This window comes from Stegostoma tigrinum, chromosome 42 (genome assembly GCF_030684315.1).
Source record: "Stegostoma tigrinum isolate sSteTig4 chromosome 42, sSteTig4.hap1, whole genome shotgun sequence".
In the NCBI taxonomy this organism is placed as follows: domain Eukaryota; kingdom Metazoa; phylum Chordata; class Chondrichthyes; order Orectolobiformes; family Stegostomatidae; genus Stegostoma; species Stegostoma tigrinum.
The window spans coordinates 7,687,192-7,706,358 of record NC_081395.1 but is presented as its reverse complement, the minus strand read 5'-3'; the positions used below and the strand labels follow the sequence as shown (position 1 = coordinate 7,706,358).

General features: G+C 51.3%; 1 protein-coding gene across 3 annotated transcripts in view; it reads right to left on the bottom strand.

Annotated features, from left to right (window-relative positions):
* Window positions 1-19,074, bottom strand: part of LOC125449389 (pecanex-like protein 3) — a 53,828-nt gene extending 34,754 nt beyond the window's left edge. The window contains exons 1-11 of one of the 3 annotated variants that reach the window (XM_059641663.1): window positions 18,967-19,074; window positions 18,700-18,739; window positions 17,664-17,759; window positions 13,443-14,825; window positions 11,683-11,812; window positions 8,396-8,565; window positions 6,323-6,419; window positions 5,095-5,230; window positions 4,039-4,199; window positions 2,408-2,561; window positions 890-922 (exon numbers count right to left, since the gene is read on the bottom strand). In XM_059641663.1, coding sequence (XP_059497646.1) covers window positions 890-922; window positions 2,408-2,561; window positions 4,039-4,199; window positions 5,095-5,230; window positions 6,323-6,419; window positions 8,396-8,565; window positions 11,683-11,812; window positions 13,443-14,825; window positions 17,664-17,759; window positions 18,700-18,739; window positions 18,967-19,050 — 2,484 coding nt within the window. In that variant the 5' untranslated portion in view covers window positions 19,051-19,074. The remainder of the gene's footprint in view (window positions 1-889; window positions 923-2,407; window positions 2,562-4,038; window positions 4,200-5,094; window positions 5,231-6,322; window positions 6,420-8,395; window positions 8,566-11,682; window positions 11,813-13,442; window positions 14,826-17,663; window positions 17,760-18,699; window positions 18,740-18,966) is intronic. The other 2 variants (XM_059641664.1, XM_059641665.1) reach the window with 2 other exon arrangements.
* Between the last annotated feature and the right edge of the window lie 93 nt (window positions 19,075-19,167).

The window sequence follows — 19,167 nt, the reverse complement described above, 5'->3', positions numbered from 1 at the left end:
AGCCTCTAGCCCCTGGTTTAACATTATACATTACTGGGTGACCCAAACCCCGTGGCCCAGAGTGAGCCACACGGCAATGGGGAGCCAGAGGCGAGACTTGCACTCCAAACTGCATGGTGGCAGGATAGAAAACGGGGAGGGGTGCAGGACTCTGAGGGGAAAACTGCACAGTTTCTCAAGCCATTTCACATCCCTGACTCATTCTGAAGGCCAGATGTGGCTGAGAGAGCAGTAGTCCCTACCTCTGAGTTAAGTCCCACTTCGGGGAGGCTTTTGATGGATTTTAGCTACGACAGCAGTGAGGGAGTACTACACTGTCAGAGACACTATCTTCGAGGTGAGATGGTGAAAGTTGAAACCTATCCTCTTGGGAAGATACAAGAGATAACCTTGTACTCCAAATTGAAAAAAAAAATTCCCCTTGGGAATATTTATCCCTCAATCAACATCTACAGTGGGTGAAAACCGAAAGAACTGCGGATGCTGTAAATCAGAAACAACAAGTAGAAATTGCTGGAAAACTTCTGCAGGTCTGGCAGCCTCTATGGAGAGAAAGCAGATTTAACATTTCGGGTTGAGTGAGCCTTCCTCAGACCGAGGAACTTTCAATCGCAGTTCTGAGGGAGGGTCACTCGACCCGAAACGTTAAGTCTAAATTTCTCTCCACAGGTGCTGGCAGACCTGCTGAGCTTTTCCAGCAATTTCTGTTTTTGCCTCTAAAGCAAATGTTATAGGTCATTTTTCTGTTACTGCCCACTGGAACTTGCCACCACTTCTCTCACACTTTGGCACACCGCTGCTGTAAAGTCCTTGGTTGTAAGATGCTCTGGGCACTTCGAAAGGCCACGAAAGGTGCCGCAGAAATGCAAGTTTAATTCATGGTACTCACGTGCATCGGAGAGGCTGCATCAGGCTGAACACTCTGGCGGGGGTGGGGGGAGAAAAACAAAAACACACGACTATCAGTCTGAGTGGTTTTAATCTTGTATAAATGTTTCATCCTTGAGGCACATTTGCATAGAGCGCAGGGCTTCAGAGGATACATTTTCTGGCGATCAGGAACAAACAAACAAAAACAAAATTAGTTGGGAGACGGGCCAAGGAAAATTGAGGGGGAGAAAGAAGAATCGGTCAAGCCCATATCAGCTGGTTGTGTGCTAAATAAAGCAATGAACCAACAGTGCTCACAATTCATCAGATCGGTTTATCACAGGGGAAATGGCGTGGAGCTTCCCCCGCAATCCCATGCTACAAACGCTCGCGACACCCACATTTAGCATCTATCCCAGGGGTTCCTGTGTGGCGAACAGTCTGAGGGGGATTTGGACCCAGCGGCCATGAGACGCATGCCCAAGCCAGGACCACATGCAGCATCACGGGTAATGTAACTGACACAGCAGCTGCAGGCATTCACCCAAGGGCGCCATCAGGAAGGGCAACGGAATAGGCTCGTGGGAATAGACAGTGCCCATTCCTTCATCAAGTCCAAATTCTAGAATCTCCGGCTGTCCTTCAGGCAATGCACTGCAGGCTGTCCTTCAGAATCCAGACTGTACCAGTGGCCCTGCAGGCTGTCTGCTAACAGAGCTTCACAATCTTCTTTTTAAGCAAAGAAATAAAGAGAGAGCTAAACAATACAGCATTCGGTACAGGAGTGCAAATTTCACGGAATCACTCACCTTTGGCAAACAGAAGACAAGATAAACCTCTACTGTCCCAGTTCTGAGGAAGGGTCACCGGACCTGAAAAGTTAACTGTTTTGTCTTTCACAGACACTGCCAGGCCTGCTGGGTTTTTCCAGCAACTTTGTTTCTGTTTCTCAACTGCCCCACGTCTGATTTGCACCAAATCCTGTTCACCTGCTCTCCTCACTGGCTTGAATTCCAAATTTCTCTTGTACCCGGCCCCTGCTCTTTTAAACGAAAGAGCACAACATCGTGGGCCGAAGGGCCTGTACTGTGTTGTACTTTTCTATGTTCTATGCCCCGCCTTGGCTCTTTCAAAATCAAAGCAAAAAGGGAAAAAAAACAGCCTTCCTTCTGGGGCACTAACCCGAAAACAAAGACAAACTCAAAAGGGCAAACAGAAACGCACGCAGTAGAAACTCATCCACCACAGAGAGCCTCATGAGATCTCTGCAGGTCTCCAATTCTGGCTGGTTATTCCTCCATTGAGGTGTTTAAGCAAGCACGGTCCCGAGTTCTGGAATTCCTCTCAAAAATTCACCACTTTGCCATCTTTCTGGTCAAGGTTTTGGGCCAGAGGTGCCTTGGTTCGCCCCACCCTGTGAAATGCTGCTGGCTTCAAGTCAAGAGTGTAATCTGAAAGGCTGGTCATCTCAAACTGAAACTGGCTAACGGCTGGTTAGGGAGTCGAGATCTGTCTCTACATATCATCAGGGTATTACCTTCAACAGCGAATACTGGCAGCTGGCAATGACCAGGCAGAACTGGAACACCCAGATGTCCCTGAAGAAGCCCTCAAGGAGAAGCATGAAGCCCAGAAAAGCCACCAGGGCAGCCAGGCTGACAGCCACCACATTCTCACGGGCCAGTCGGTTTCTGCGGAGAGAGAGGAGGAAGAAGATTAACATGGATTCCTGCGGTGGGGGCGAGGGGGGTGACAAAAAACGAATGGAAATGGAAACGGAAACAAGCAGAAAGATGCTAGCAAAGGCTCAGGCTTCAGGCCTTTTTCTGGAGCGTTAATGAGGGGGAGGGGAGGGGATGGCCTTAGGGGCCAGTTTGTGAACGCAACACCCTCAAAGGGTCAGACTTTGGACGTGCAGGGCAGCCCTGGAGGGCCTGGACACCATTCGCCATCTAGCACCAGACGCTGGCAGGGAACTGCTGGGGTTTTACCTGGCAAACTGGATAGCTTTAAGGCCAAGTAGCGCACCCATGCAATGAGAAACCAGAAGTCTCAGCGACCGTGCCAACCTCCATGGAGGTCTGAGCAGCACAGCAACTCTCAGCCCGCCCCCGAGAGCGCCTCTGGGATCTCGCTTCACTGCACTAGAAGTGGGGAGCACTTGCAACTCCACGTTCGGTTGCAAGGTCAAGCCTCACTCCAGAGACTCGAGTCCGGAGTGCACTGGCAACAAGGGAATGCTGGACTCCTGGAGTGGTGACGAGAGAATTGGCCAATACCCATCTCACAACCAACACGTTTGCGGGGATTTGCTGCGCAAGAAACACCACTGGAGTATCATATCCAGTTCTGAATGCCACGTTTTAGGAAACAGTGCAGGAGAGCTTTGAGAGAATGGTTGAATGAGGAATTTCAGTTCCAGATTGGACAAAGAAAGGCTGAGAGAAAAAAAAAACCCACGAGGACAACGTAAAAGGGAGGAAATGTCTCTACAAGTCAAGCGATCGAGAACAAGATGTCACATTTTCAACTTAATTAGTGAAAAATATGAGGGAAATTTTTTCACACAAGTGCGGGCAGTGAAGGCTGATTGAACTGTGAGGCCTTTGAAAGAGGATTAGATAGTTATTTGAAGAGGATGAATATCCGGAGTTACAGACAGAACGGCTGCAGGCGAGCTGCTCACAGAGAGACAGTATGCACACAGCGTGCCAAATGGCCTCCTTTCAGCTGCAGCACTTCTAGGATTCCAACACCGCAGCGCCGCGTTGGTTGCAAAAGCACTGGGGGCAGTCTTCAGAAGTGCCATGTAAATGCAGGGCCTTTTGTTTTGAGGCTCAGATCTGGGTTGGTCCCTAGCACACTGCGGAGTGAGGCTTGCATTGTTAAGGAGCCTTCCACGCCCATAGGATGCTCCAAAGACCTTTGTGGCCAATGCAGGCACTTGCATCTTGGAGACAGTGACAGGATAAGTGGATTTCATGAGGGATACAGGGCACAGTGCATTCAGAGATGGAGATCCACCCAGGATTCCTACAAAAGGAAACACTAAATTTGCACCGATGGCGTGGCCGTGGGGGCTAGAATCCAACGGGGCTCCAACTTTCCTAAATCCTGTTTCAAAGGCACACAGCGCGTCTCCGGAATTTCCCTCCCTTCACGCCAAACCTGTCGAGCAAAGCCAGCAGTGCCAGGCGGTCGTAACGGATTCGTATCCACTTCCAAGGCAGCAGCCAGAACTTGTAGTACTGTTTGTTCCTGTTCTTCTCTTCTATCATTAGCGTGTTTTCCTGGGATTCATGGAGAGATTCCTGATCCAGAAAATCCAACTGGGAATTATTTTTTTTGTTCCCCCAAGAAACGAGGCCAAAAAAAAACAAAACAAGGAGCAAAGGTTATTTGACACGCTGCCGTCTTTGCTGAGCGATTTATCCCGGGATGAAATGGAAACAGGAAGGAGACATCAAGTCACGCTCCTCCAATCAACCTGGCAGCATGCAACTGAGCCACACTGGGACTAAATGCATTATTGACTGGCTGCAAAATCTTGAGCACAGGGGATTTAAAGGAAGCTTGGGTCGAGAATGGGGTGGGGGCAGCTATTTTCCTCTGGTAAGGCGAGTCAAAACAAGTATGGAGGTGCACGGAGGCTTTAACTTAAACAGAGGCAGGGATGAGGTCAGAAAGCACTTCTTCACCGTCTCAAGGGGCAATTATGGATGAGCAATAAATGTTAGCCCACCCACATTCGTGAACCCCTGCTCCCAACAGCCATTGCGACTAGGAGCGGCCATTAATTGAACATTTTAAAACAGATAAAACAAAATTGTCTTGCCCAACTACACTTTGAGGGTTATCGAGTAAGGGGCCTCCTCCAGCTCCTTTGTGACGATGGTCACATTGCTCAAGTACACTGAGTCTTTGTTACAAGATCTCCAACCTCCAGCATCTTAATGCTGAACCGATAGCACAGGAGCTAAGTAGGGCCCGTTGTTCCATTAGCCACAGGCATGTGTGACCTTACTTGCACTAAGACAGCGCTAGAAAGGGCCAGCATGAGAGCACCAGGCAGTGGGAAGATTATCCGCACTGTAACACTCACTGCAGTCAAATAACCTCGCCAGCTCACAAACAAGAAAGAACCACATGGCACGCTGCAACACGAAGGGAGGGAGGGGAGCGATTGCAAGAGGCCACTTCCAGCTGAAAATTAACCTCGGTTACCTCAGGAATCTCCAACGGCACATTACGGACCTGCATGCCCTGAAGAACCACGGGCCGGGGCTGGAGGAGTGACAGCGGTGGCATTCCCTCCGGAGCGTCGGCAGACGTGAAGCTGGAAGAGTGGGACTGATGATCCCTAAGATTCCCAAGGGAAAGAGAAATTGCTGTTAGCGTGCTGGGAATGTGAACGGTGTCAAAACGTTGAGAGCACACAAAGGCAGGTAAGGGAGGGAAGAGGTGTGTGTCATTCATTCATTCACCAGACGAGGGCATCATTGGCCGATCCAGCATTTATCACCCATCCCTAATTGCTCAGAGGGCAGTTGGGAGTCGAGCACATAGCTGTGGGTCTGGGCAGGGCAGACTGGGTAAGGAGAGCAGCTTCCTTCTCTAAAGGACATTAGCAAACCAGATGGGTTTTTCTGTATATCAACAATAGATGAGATAGCTATTTCAGATTTTCAATTGAATTCTATTCCCAACATCTGCTGTGGGCAGGGCTCAAATGAGGGTCCCCAGAACATTATCTGGGTCTCTGAATAAATAGTCCGGCAACAATACAAATAGGCCACCGGGTAAGGGTTAGAGGTCAAAGAGCCGCATGTTGGGTGGAACTTTGAACAAAGCCTGTGGCCATCTGTAACTTGAATATCCCACAATAAAGTGACGGAGTTTCCCCCCAGAGCTCAGGGTCAGCATTTCTACTGCTGGACCTGCCCCACTTTTGCAGGATCTAGCTGTGTAACAGATACCTGGAGGAAGAGGAGAGGGAAGGGAGGGACGGTGGACAGGTTGGGTCTGTATCCTTCGGGGTTTCAACAGAGGGGTGGCCGCAATGTTTTTATGACTGAGACACCTACTCCCCCACCAGCCAAGAAGTGTTTACTACTTTTAAGTCTTTTTAAATCTGTTCTTTTGGAATGCTGTATCCCTCTGCGGCTTGTTGGGCTTTCCCAAAGTCTTTTGGGATTTTGTGCCTAGAATTTAGTGATCAAAATCAGGCAAACCAAGGAAGTGAGCTGGGACACAGTCAGATCAGCCACAACCTTATCCAATGGCAGAGCAGGCTTGAGGGGCTAAATCCCTGCTCCTAAATCATACACTTAAACTCAGCGTCTCAGGCAGGATGTGTTGCAGGACCTTCCTGGCAGAAGGCACGGTGTACGGCAAATGGGAGATTTGAGCAGGTGACATTGCTGGAGAACACAGGAAGCAGTGTGTAACTTGCCAAGCGTTGTTGGAGATATGCTCCAGGCTCATTTGTTGCCCCACTGGATTCTCGTAGCCACCTCCCGTCGGACCAAAGGTGTAGGATCTGCGGATGCCTGCAAGGGTGTGGGGGGGGGGGGTCGGGCACAGGAAATAAACAGTGACCAAAAAAAGCAAAGAATAAGTGGCTCAATGGATGTTTAAGATAGACGGTGAACCTCACCATTTGTTTGGATTCTCTTTTATGGGGTCAGAACTTTAAAACTAACAGCGACCTACAAAAGACGGTGGCCATTCAGCCCCTCCAGCCTCTTCTCTTTACCCACCACCCTTTTCAATAATGGTGGACCTAGATCTACACTGTACCATCTGCCTTGGTACTTCTCAAATTGCTCCCTTCATCTTATCAGCATCCATTTTGCAGACTTAAATACGAGCGGAGAGGCGTTTTAATAATTGGGAGTTCACCCAGAGTGAATCTCAAAGCCTGCAATTTCTGTTTTGGACCACGCGCTCGGGAAATTGGGGAAAGATACGACTTTAAACCAAGGAAACTGTGGAAGAGAAATGCATGGCATGCATCTGTGTGTTTGTTTGTACGAGGTCAGAAGTCACCAGGTTATAGTCCGAACGGTTTATTTGAAATTAGAAGCTTTTGGAGCACTGCCCCATCGTTGGTGAAGTCTGACAGAGGGGCAGTGCTAGGAAGGCTTGTGATTCCAAACAAACCTGTTGGACTATAACCTGGTGTCGTGTGATTTCTGACCTTGACCACCCCAGTCCAACACTGGCACTTCCACATCTTTTGTTTGTACGGGTAAGGGAATTTTAAAAAGCGAGTGAGCTTACGTTAGAATTATAAGCTAGCCATTCACTTTACTTGCTTCCCATTGAATCATAGGATGCCTACACAGTGTGGAAACAGGCCATTCAACCCATTGAGTCTGCACTGCCCCTCTGACGAGCATCTCACCCAGGCCCTGACAAGCAGCAAGTAGCATTTGCGCTACACTAATACTTTGACCCTCGCCATTAAGAGACAATTTAACTACCACCCTTGACATTCGATGGTGTTACCATCCCTGAATCCCCCACTATCAACATCCTGGGGGGTTATCATTGACCAGAAACTCAACTGGATTCACCATATTAACACAAGGGCTACAAAAGCAGGCCAGAAGCTAGAAATTCTGGGGAGAGTAACTCACTTCCTGACTCTTCAAAGCCTGTTCCACCATCAACTAGGCACAAGTCAGGGGTGTGATGGAATACTCCCCACTTGTCTCTGGATGGGGACAGCTCCGACAACACTCAAGAAGCTCGATACCATCCAGGACAAAACAGCCCCCGCTTGATTGGTACCACATCCACAAACATCCCACTCCTTCTACCATCCATGCTCAGTAGCAGCAGCGTGTACCATCTACAAGATGCACTGCAAAAACTCACAGATCCTCAGACAGCACCTTCCACAAACCCACAACCACTTCCATCTGGAAGGACCAGGGTATCAGGCACATGAGAACACCACCCATTTCAAGTTCTCCTCCAAGTCACTCACTACACTGACTTGGAAATATATTGCCATTTCTTCACTGTCACTGGGTCAAAATCCTGGAATTCCCTCCCCTAGTAGCTCATGGGTCAACCCAGAACAGGAAGGCAGCTCACTATCACCTTCTCAGGGGGCAACTAGGGAGGGGCAACAAATGCTGGCCAGCCAGCGACACCCACATCCCACAAATAAACAGAAGAAAACAAACACACACCAGAACTGATCCCCGTAACCCAACATTCCCCATGGCTAACCAACCTAACCCGCGCATCCTTGGACGCTATGATGACAACATAACATGGCCAATCCACCCTAACCTGCACATCTTTGGACTGTGGAAAGAAACTGCAGCACCAGGTCGCAATTTACCCAAGCCCATAAGCTCCTGCCCTCTCCCACCTGGAATGGCCATGACAATCATTCAGAGGTTAGCGCTTCCAGGACACAGAGCTGCACTCTTTCAAGCATTTGATATGGTGGCTCAGCTTGACTCCACAAACTGGAGCGAGTGACCCAAGAGTTAGGAACAGCACCTACCAGCTTCATCGTAGAAGTAGTGAACTGCTCCGTCCGAGGTGTCATCAAAGTTGGAAGCCTCGTGCACAGGGCCCCGAGAGAGCAGCAGCGAGCTGGCAAAGTGCAGGGCTGCAGGGAGCGCGTGGGTTCGCGACTGGGACGCCGTCCGGTTCCTCTGGATGTCCTGCAGGCTGCACGGAGAATTCGACACAACAGTAAACCGAGAATTTTCACAGTGAATGGGTGAACGCAGCATCTCCCAACAACAGTGCAGCCAGAGGCATTTTCCAGCCGTTTTTCCCCACACAGTCATACAGCATGGAAACAGGCCTTTCAGTCCAACTCATCCATGCTGACCATATAACCTAAATTTAGTCCCCTTTACCAGAATTTGGTCCATATCCCTCTAAACCCTTCCTATTCATGTCCCCATCCAGGTCCCTTTTAAATTCTGTAACTGTACGAGCCTCCACCACTTCCTCTGGCAGCTCATTCCATAAACGCACCACCCTCTGCATGAAAAAGTTGCCCCTCCAGACCCTTTTAAAGCTTTCTCCTCACCTTAAACCTATGCCCCTCTAGTTGTAGGCTCCCCTACCCAGGGGAGAAAAAATGTTAACTATTCACCCTATCCAGGCCCCTCCTGATTTTATACATTTCTAATGGTCATTGCTCAGCCTCCGATGCTCCAGGGAATAGCTCCCAGCCTCCTCTTATAACTTTAACCCTCCAGACCTGTGAACATCCTTGTAAATTTAAGTAGCATAGAATTTTAGAATCCCTACAGTGTGGGAGCAGGCCATTCAGCCCATCGAGCCCACCCCAACCTTCCAAAGAGCATCCCAAACAGACCCAACCCTCTACCCTATCCTTGGAACCCTGCATTTCCCACAGCTAAGCCACCCCTAGCATCTACAAGATGCACTGCAAAAACTCTCAGATCCTCAGGCAGCACCTTCCACAAACCGACAACCACTTCCATCTGGAAGGACCAGGGTATCAGGCACATGGGAACACCACCCATTTCAAGTTCCCCTCCAAGGGGCAATCTAGCACGGCCAATCCACCCTAACCTGCACACCTTTGGACTGTGTGAGAAAACCTATAGCATGTGCAAATTCCACACAAGGTCTTTTTTTTTTAAACACAGAGTGCGTTGTGGAATGTGCAGCCAGAGGAGGTAGTGCATTCAGACACATTAGCAACATTTAAGTGACTCTTGGATAGGCAAATGGATGATACTAAAATGAAGTGTATGCAGGGCAGTTTGATCTTAGAGTAGGATAATAGGTTGGCACGGCATCGTGGGCTGAAGGGCCTGTACTGTTCCATGTTCTCAACAGTCGCCCCTGCAACTGAACCTGGGTCCATGACACTATGAGGCTGCAGTGCTAACTACTGAGCCACCATGCCTCCCCCTTTCTAGTTTAACAACATTCTTCCTAAGGCACAACGAGCAGAATTACACCAAATATTCTAAAACCGTTCACAGCGACATATCAAATCAAGTGATTAAAAGCTAGGCTGAAAGTGGTGTCTCAAAGATCAGCAGGGGGTTTTTGGAAGGGAAATTAAAACCCAGGGAGTTGAAAGCATGGTGCAGAAAATCAGTGACTCACAACTTGCCAGAATTGGAGTAGCACTGACCATAAGGGGTCTGTGGGGCTGCAAAGCGGTTACCGGTGAATGAGAGCGCGCCAGACCACAGAACACTTTGAAAACAAGAAAAAGGCTTTTAAAACTGAAGCTCTAATGATGCATTGTGCATAGTTACAAGAAAAGGTCACTGGCAGAGCACAAAGATGTGGAAGTCTCCGCAGAATGAAGGACAAGCTCAAGTATGTTGGTTTGGGCCTGAAGTTCGAAACTCCACAGAGCACAACAGCTCATAGCAATCCCACACAGATAGGACCCTCAGTAGTGTTATAGAACAAAGGGGCCCAGGTACATAATTCATTCAAGTTTGCGCCAAAGGTAGACAAGGTGGTTAAGAAAGCGTTTTAACATGTTTGCCATCATTGCTCAGACCTCTGAGTACAAGAGTTGGGGCGTCTTGCTGAAGTTGTACAGGACGTCGGTGAGACCTCTTCTGGAATACCATGTCCAGTTCTGGTCGCCCAGTTACAGTAAGGATATTTTTAAATTGGAGAGGGTTCAGAAAAGATTTACCAGGATGTTGCTGGGAATGGAAAATTTGAGTTGTAAAAATAGACTGAATAGGCTGAGACTATTTTTCAATGGGCCACAGGAGATTTAAGAGGTGACCTTATAGAGGTTTATAAAACCACAAGGGAGGCATAGATAACGTGAATGACAAGGGTCTTTTGCCTAGGTTGAGGGTAAATTAAAATTACACAGCATATTTTTAAAGGTGAGGGGAGAAAGATTTAGAAAGGGCCCTTTTATAAAAAAAACAGAGCAGTTTGTAAATGGAATGAACCGCCAGAGGACATGGTGCATGCAGGTACAGTTACAGCATTTAAAAGAAATTTGGCTAAGTGCTTGAATCAGAAAGGTTTGGAGGGATATGGGCCAAACATAGGAAAGTGAGACGAGTTTAGTTTGGGAACATAGTTGGTGAGGACTGGTTGAACCAAAGGGTCTGTTTCCACATTGTATCACACAAAGAAGAAAGGACTGAGACAGGCGTGGAAGATTCGCACTATGTACAATCCTGTGCTCTACATGTCCTCAGGCTGTTTGATGGGTACACTGTAAACTGTGACAGCTTTACTTTCAGTCTGGAAGAGTTGAGAGAGCTTTACTTTCACTTTAAGTGAGCAGGGACAGCATAATTTCCACTTTTAAAGAGTAGAAAAGGCCTTACTCTCTATCTAACCCTGCACTGTCCATGCCCTGTGAGTGTTGAATGGGGACAGCGTGGCAGTATCTTCAATCTTCATTTGAGAGAGCGTAAAGGGAGATTTACTTTCAGTTTTAAGAGAGTAGAGGGGCTCTAAATATTTTTAAGAAAGTGATTCTTGATGCCCAACAGGATGAAACGTTACTGGGGCTCTGCACGGTCAAGGTTAAAATCAGATCAGCCGTGATTTTATTGCAAGGTGGAGCAGGCCCAAAGGAGAGACCTACTCGTGTTCTTTGTCTGTGTGTTAGCTTTATTCTATTTCTAACCCAATGTTGCACCAGTGTGTCAAGGACTCCCAGTGAGGGGTGTTCCCAGGACCATGCTAATTCTTATCGCAATTCTTTCACACTTGTATTTCTGATTAGGCTCATTCCCCAGGATTACATGTGTAATAGCAGTCTGCCACCATGCCCTCCCACAGTGCTGCAACACAGTATCATACCTTGGCGGTGAGCCCATGATAGAGGGTGGAGGTGTTGGGTTGCTGCCTGCGTTGTGCCTTCGCCTCATTGCCTGTGTCCTCTTCACACTGCTGGTAGGTTCCCGTCTCCCAGGTTCTTCCGGAGCTGGTGCTGGCCAGGGGAGGACGACAAACAATCAAATATCACAAGCAGCATTTAAAAATGAATCCAGCTCCACAATCTCTTCCTCCCCACAGAGCTCCATTCACAGGGTGGATGGGATTGTGTTTGACTTCACACTGGAGAAATTCCAACAGCTTATCAATCTTTGGTATGGACCTGCCCTCGGCACCGACCCTCCCCCGCCCCCCCAACCTCGGCGCCGACCCTCCGACAGCGCAGTGCACCAACCCGCACCTCCCCCGCCCACCCTTGGCGCCAACCCTCCGACAGCACGGCACCCTACCCCCGACCTCAGCGCCAACCCTCCAACAGCGCGGCGTCCCCTGCCTCGGCACCCACCCTCCTTATCTATTCTCTCTCCCGATCAAATATGCAAAGTATTTGATACAACAGGCTCATCAGTGAAACCGAATCCCAGAGAACAAAAGTGTCTGCGGCAGGACTGGACAGAGCATGTCCGACTGTGTGGAAGTAGAGGGCAGCAAAAGGCTGCTCTGGGACTGCAAGACAACTCCCAGCGGGGATTCCCACGAGACAACACGAAGGCCATCGCAGTCCGTGACAGAAACCGGAGACCACTGTTTCCCAAACTCGCCCCATCCTGCACTTCATCCGATCTGCACAGGAGAAACAGCTGCCCTGGAGCTCTTGACCCTAACACACGCCCCGCAGCAGGTTTGGGAGACTGCCCCGCACCCCATAATTTGGGGGACGCTGGGAGAGCTGCACGCCGGCCACGTGGCTCCCGAAGTGAGTGCTATGCACTCTAAGCTCCATTGTAATCGCTAGGACGGCAGAGAAAATGCTCCAGAGCACACCCTGCGTAAATGCAACATTCCCATGGGAGTTGGGTGTGATCACGAACGTAGGTACTGGACGAGGAGCGTTAGCAAAGACCAAACACGTCACCAGGGAGATCAAGCGAGCGCTGTTCCCTGAGCGTCAGCCCCACCCACCCACCTCAGCAAACACCGGCAGCCCTGAGCTCTGGGATCGGGGACGGTTCAGCCAACCCCACCCCGGAGTCACCCCCGAGCCCGAGGGACTGCGGAGAAGCCGGCAAATGGCTGCTTGATCATTTAGAGCGGGAAGAACGGAAACATGCCCCTTCGCAAAACGTAGAATCCTGCTGGGAGTTTCTGGAACACAGGATCCCGGGGGTTTGGGGGAGGCGGTGTGGTGGGTTATATTTAGGCACAAATCTAACGTAACAGGTGGAAAAATAAAGAAGGTGAGCGAGTGGAGGAGGGAGGGAGAGACAGAGAGAGAGTGGAGTGGAGAAACAGGCTGGTTCAAGTGGGATGGGAGACAAGGGTAGCTGGAAGCAAGAAAGGGAGTTGCAGGGGACGGACAGCGAGGAGCGAAAAACCAGGGGAGAGGGGGTCAGAAAGACAGCAGGGAGCAAGCATGGGATTTGTAGGGGACAGATAGCAAGGAGCAAACACTGGTAGGGGAAGGGGGGGGCAGTGAAAATAAAAAACAGGCAGTGAGTACGCTGGGGCAGAGGAGTGGGGGTGCGAGATCTCTCACTAACATTATCTGCTGCCTATCCCCTCCCAGCAAACCACAAGGCCCCCACATCCGCGCCCCCCCCCACCACTCTGCCCCTCTGACCTACCTCCACCAACCGCCCCCTCCGACTGGCTCCAGGCACTGCCGATAGACTCCAGCCTCCGGGAGAACCGCTCCCTCCAGCGCGGCTCGACGTCCCGGGCCTCCAGGTCGGACTTGGAGGCGGTCAGGGTGCGGGTACTGCCGGGACCCAGCTCCAGCGGCCCCGCGCCAGCCCCACTGTCCATACTCAGCACCCGGGCATGGGTCTTGGCACCAGCGGGAGGCTCGGAGGGAGGCGGGGGTGCCAGAGCCGGGGCGGGCTCGGGATCAGAGCGGGCCGGGTTCCTCCGCCTGCCCTGCGGCCGCTTTGCATCGGGGGAGGAGCAGGACTGCGAGGTGACGCTGGACGAGCTGGAGGAGCTGCTGTAGTTGGGCTGTGAGCGCAGGCTGGAAGCATGGCTCAGGTCGCTCTGGTCACTTGAGTCCTCATCCTCAAAGAAGCCCTCACTGTAGGCCTTTGCGCCAAGAGCCGTCCTGATCGGCGCGTAATCCCGCCGGTAATCAAAGCTGCCGGTGCTGCCGCCATGCCTCCTGGCGCCCTTCCTCCTGCCGGAGCGCCGTGCTGGCCCCCGGCCCAGTAGGTTCAGCTCCTTGGGCCTCACTGCCCTCTCCACCTGCAGCGGGGCATGCTGGGAAGGGTCGGCCAAGGCGAGGGTCCCGGGGGAAGGGGCGCTCAGCCAGGTGGTCAGGGGGTCGTCCCCTCCCCCAGTCAGGATCTCACTGCTGGGGCCGACAAAGGGGAACCGTGAGATCCCCTCGGCCGAGGGGCCAGGATCTGGGGTGGCGACCACCTCGCTGTCTGAGAAGTTGTCTGTATCGCTGCCAGGCCTGGCGCCCATGGCCTCGGGGTCCGGCTGCGGGGTGAGGGAGGGGCTTTCCAGGCGAGTGGAGCTGGTCTTCTCGCTCCTGTAGCTGCTGACGGTGCTCTGAGTCTCCCGGTCGGTGCCGCTGAAGCAGCTGTCGGTGGAACCGGCCGCCTTGGCGCCCAAAGCCTCGAGACCCCCTCCCTCCGGTGGCGGTGGCTCCTTCCCCCGGGTTCCCTCGTGTCCGCCACCGCCCTCCCTGCCAGGGCCGGCCAGAGCCGGGTCCGGTGCCTTCCCGACTGGGTCTCCCGCCAGGCGGTCGCACAGCAAGGGGCCCAGCAGGGCATTGCACAGGCTCTCGGAGTCGCCGGAACGCCAGGCCCCGAGCTGGTCCAGCAGGCCGACGGGCAACGGGTGCACCCGCATGTCAGGCACTGCCAGGCCGCAGGGCGGTGGGGACAAGGCAGGTCCTGGGGACGGCTGGACAGGTAGTGAGGATATTCTTTTGGCTGAAGGCTGTGTGTCCAGTTGGGCCATCTCTTGGGGCAGAGGACCCTCGCTGGTCGCATGCAGCGTTGGTGAATCTGAAATGACAGACAATAAAAAAAACACCAAGCCAGGGAGCAGTCATCCTCCCTTACATGTCACAATCTGCACCTCACAGGCACAAACAATCTGTTGCCATATTCATGACCACCGCAGAAAGTGGAGGGGGGGGGGGGGGTTTTAATAGCGGCACTCCACAGTCACGAGGACGTAGCGAGAGGAGAGAAATCGTCCCCACCCTGTGGAAGGTTCAAAAACCAGGAGGCATTCGGCAAAAGGCCAACAGAGCGAGAAATCTTTCGGCTTCTCAGGCCCGAGCGAGCGGTTAGGATCGGGAACGAACTGCCCGAGAGTTTGGTGGAGGCAGGCTCAAGTGAGGCGTCGCATGCGGAAGAGATAGGGACAATTATCCGAAGAAAGGGAATTTGTAGCGATGTGGGGAAACGCTAGTGGGGACTGATTGGAGTCACTCTTCCAGGGAGGCTGTACTGCCCACTCTATCCTGCTTAATCCTGTCCGTCCAGTTTCCTCTGAAGTATAATCAACATTAATTTTATTTTATTTACTTATGGCATGTCACAAACTAGGCCAGCATTTATTGCCCAACCCTAAATGGCATTACTTCCACACCTATGTCTTCTGGTCTACACTCTGGGTAAAGACTATTTCCCAAAATCCCCATTGAATTTGCTGGTGACTATCTTATATCGACATTACACAAACAGGGCTGAGGCATCCTCCTCACTGCCCATTTTGTCTCACTGTCATTGTGACATTGGGATAGATTAGCAATATCTCCATGATTAGGTACTAGCCATGGCTTCACACAGAGTGTTTTCTCTCTCTCTCTCTCTCTCCTCTCCTCTCCTCCCCCCACCAACGCCAGCCCTCACGGTCAGACAGCCCTGGGTTCGAGTCTGCATGCCTGAGGACTGAACTCCAATTCCCAGGCTGATACTGAGCTTGCTCTACATCCCAACAGCTACGAATGGTATCAGAGATAATGGGAACTGCAGATGCTGGAGATTCCAAGATACTAAAATGTGAGGCTGGATGAACACAGCAGGCCAAGCAGCATCTCAGGAGCACTGTGCTCCTGAGATGCTGCTTGGCCTGCTGTGTTCATCCAGCCTCACATTTTATTAGCTACGAATGGTATAGCAGGGGAGTCCTTTGGGGCGTTCTGCAGCCAATATTTACCTCCGGCACCATCATCATGAAAGCTGACAACTGGCGCTTAGTAACATTCAGCAAACTGGGGTCTGATGCAGAGGGGTGGAAAAGTTTGCCCACTGAGGGGATTGTAACGGGGAATAAACAAGTGGGGTTTATTTATTTATTGGGGGTGGCACGGCGGCTCAGGGGTTAGCACTGCAGCCTCACAGCACCAGGGACTCGGGTTCGATTCCAACCTCGGACGACTGTCTGTGTGGAGTTTGCACATTCTCCCCGTGCCTGCGTGGGTTTCCACCGGGTGCTCCGGTTTCCTCCCACAGTCCAAAAGATGCGCAGGCTAAGTGGATCGGCCGTGCTAAATTGCTTGTAGTGTTCAGGGGCGTGTGGGTTATAGGGGGATGGATCTGGGTGGGATGCTTCAAGGGGCGGTGTGGACTTGTTGGGCCGAAGGGCCTGTTTCCACACTGTAGGGAATCTAATCTAGAGAGCAAGTGAGGGGGGGAGCAAGTTAGGGGGAGAGCAGAAGTTAACTGATTTATTATTGTCACATGTACCTAGATAGAGTGAAAAGTTTTGTTTTGCCTGCAGTAGAGGCGGTCCATACCGTACAAAGTGCCTTAAGGTAACAGAACAGCCAGGAACAATACAATGTTATGGCTACAGAGAAGATACACAAAAAAACGAGACCAACATCAGATTTAAAATTTTGATAGGTCCACACAGAAGTCTAATCACGGCAGGGGAGAAGCTGTTCTTGAATCTGTTACATTTATTTAAGCTTTTATATGAATGGAAGAGGTTGGAAGAGATTACAGCCGGAGTGGGAGGGGTGTTTGATGACGTTGAGCTGTCTTCCCAAAGCAGGGGCAAGTGTAGATGGATTCATGGATGGAAGGTTGGTTCATATGTTGGAGTGGGCTGTGTTCACATCTCTCTGTAGTTTCTTACGGGCCTGGGCAGACCAGTTGCCCTCTCAAGCCATGATGCATCCAGATAGGACGCTTTCTACGGTGCATCCATAAAAACCGGTAAGAGTCCTTGTGGACATGCCGAATACGGCAGGCCATTGGGGATTCCAGGCAGGCCAAGCTACCTAGTGGACATTTCTTGTTCAGTCACAGGGCCTAAGTGGTGCTGACAATAACAGGTTTTATTGCCCACCACTCCTGAGACAGCAGCGGTGGTGGTGAGCTGACTTCTTGAGCCACTGAAGTCCGTGCAGGGTAGCTGAATTATTCAGTGGCGAAGGGATGGCCGATACAGTTCCGGGTCAGGGTAGCATGCAGTTCAGAGGGCAAACTGTACGCGGGCAATGTTTCATGTTGAAGGTGGTAAATTGGGCGCCTATCAAGCAGGCTGCTTCGTCCTGGGTAACTCCCGACTTGTGCCTTGCAAACAGTGGGCATCCGGGAGGTGAGTTAGTCACCAAAGAATTCCCAGCTGCTCCAGTAACTACATTCAGCTCAGTTTCTGGTCAACAATAGCCCTCAGCTTGCTAGCGGGGCATTCAATAACATAGTAATGTCAAATGTCAAGGAGATACACTCCTGTTCTCTCTTGATGGAGATGGTCACTGCCTGGCCCTTGTGAACATTGTTTGCTGGTTACCAACACAAGCCAACTAACCCAGCATAAAACTTTGCCACTAAAGGGAGATAAAAGGTTAAGAGACAGAAAAAAAACTCATGCCAATGACTCACCTGCTGTATCTAGCATGTTCAGTTTCAGTAACTCTCTGTCAGCTGATGTGACAATTACATTTTTACTGCCTTGTTCGCGGACCAAATCTCTGATCCCTGCGGACACACAAGAAACATCGGGTCCAAATACGGCCAAGACTGTTCTGTCGAGATAATGCAGCCACCAAACCTCAAAGAGCTGCTCCAATTTACAGTAAAGGGGCCAAAAGCACAAAAATTCAAATCTCAGCCTGGACTAAGCTACCTCATCTCAGAACGACCGAGAACAGGGTAGAGAATTTGATCCTGATCATCGGCGTCCCCTTGGATTTTTGTTTAATTCTACTGAGGTCCATGCGCGCTAGCAATTTCTGGAAGTGAAAGTCAACGTCATCCACCACGCGAGCGCACCGAGGTGCGGGATAGCTGGGGGCCGGTGGTTCAGAGGGAACTTTGCTGATCAGTACCTGGTGAGGGGGACACAGCCAAGAGTTGCCCCTCAACTGAGCCCTTAACTCGCACTGAGATTATATTCTGAGTGCAGCACATCAACTGCAAATTTGGTGCTGAGTTCCACGCAGATGACCCACAGGCCAATTTGGCATTTCGCTCTTCCCGAACAGCAACTCCGACTGGCCAAAATGGCAGAACAGCGGCTACCACGCCTCTTCCGCACCCACCCCCCCAGCCAAGAAAAGGAAGCAGAACCATTGTAAACCAAGCTCGATAAGTGCAGGGTGCCACAGGCGCCCACCCTTGAGCAGAGCGCCATGCTCACTTCAGAGGGCTGTCAACAGCCCGTCCCACGAAGCTGGTGGGTCTGGAGTCAAGAGTAGGCCGGGCCGGGAAAGGGACGGAAGATTTCTACCCGTGAAAGATGTTGGTGAATGGGGGAGGGGCATTTCCTTAACTGAGAGCAGCTATAAATTCTACCTGCCGGGATCCAGAACTGGCATCCCATGGGAATCGGGTTTTGCATCACTAGACCAGTCACTTCACCGTTAGGCCCCAGAACAGCACATCACTCCCCTCCCACCACCCCGCCCTCCCTCCCTACCTTTAGAGGTTGCACTGTCTTCCAAGTGAGGCAATAAATCCTGAAAAACAGGCCAAAAGAAAGTAAAAGCCACATTCACATTCGGATGGACCGCACGACTTGACAGAACACAAACAGCTCAGTCCCCACGCCCACTCCTGTTCACAACATTCTCTCCCCACCCTCCCCCCCCCCCCGCCCCCACCAAATTGTCGCACAGTCCCTCGGGCTCTCCAACCATCGCCCTCCTCCGCCACACATGCAACCCCACCCTGTGGAACTACTCACCGACACTTGGTTGAAACCGAAGACAGAATGCTGCGAGCTGCACCGCACGGGCGGTGTGGTGTTATTCTTCCGAAACACGGTCATCTCCACTCCTCCCCCTGGATCCCTGTGGGTTACGGGGAGGGGGGGTGGGGGGAAAAAGAAGAGGAGTACTTGAGAACAACGAGCTTAGCGCCAGCCCCCTTCTGCCCCAGGGACTCC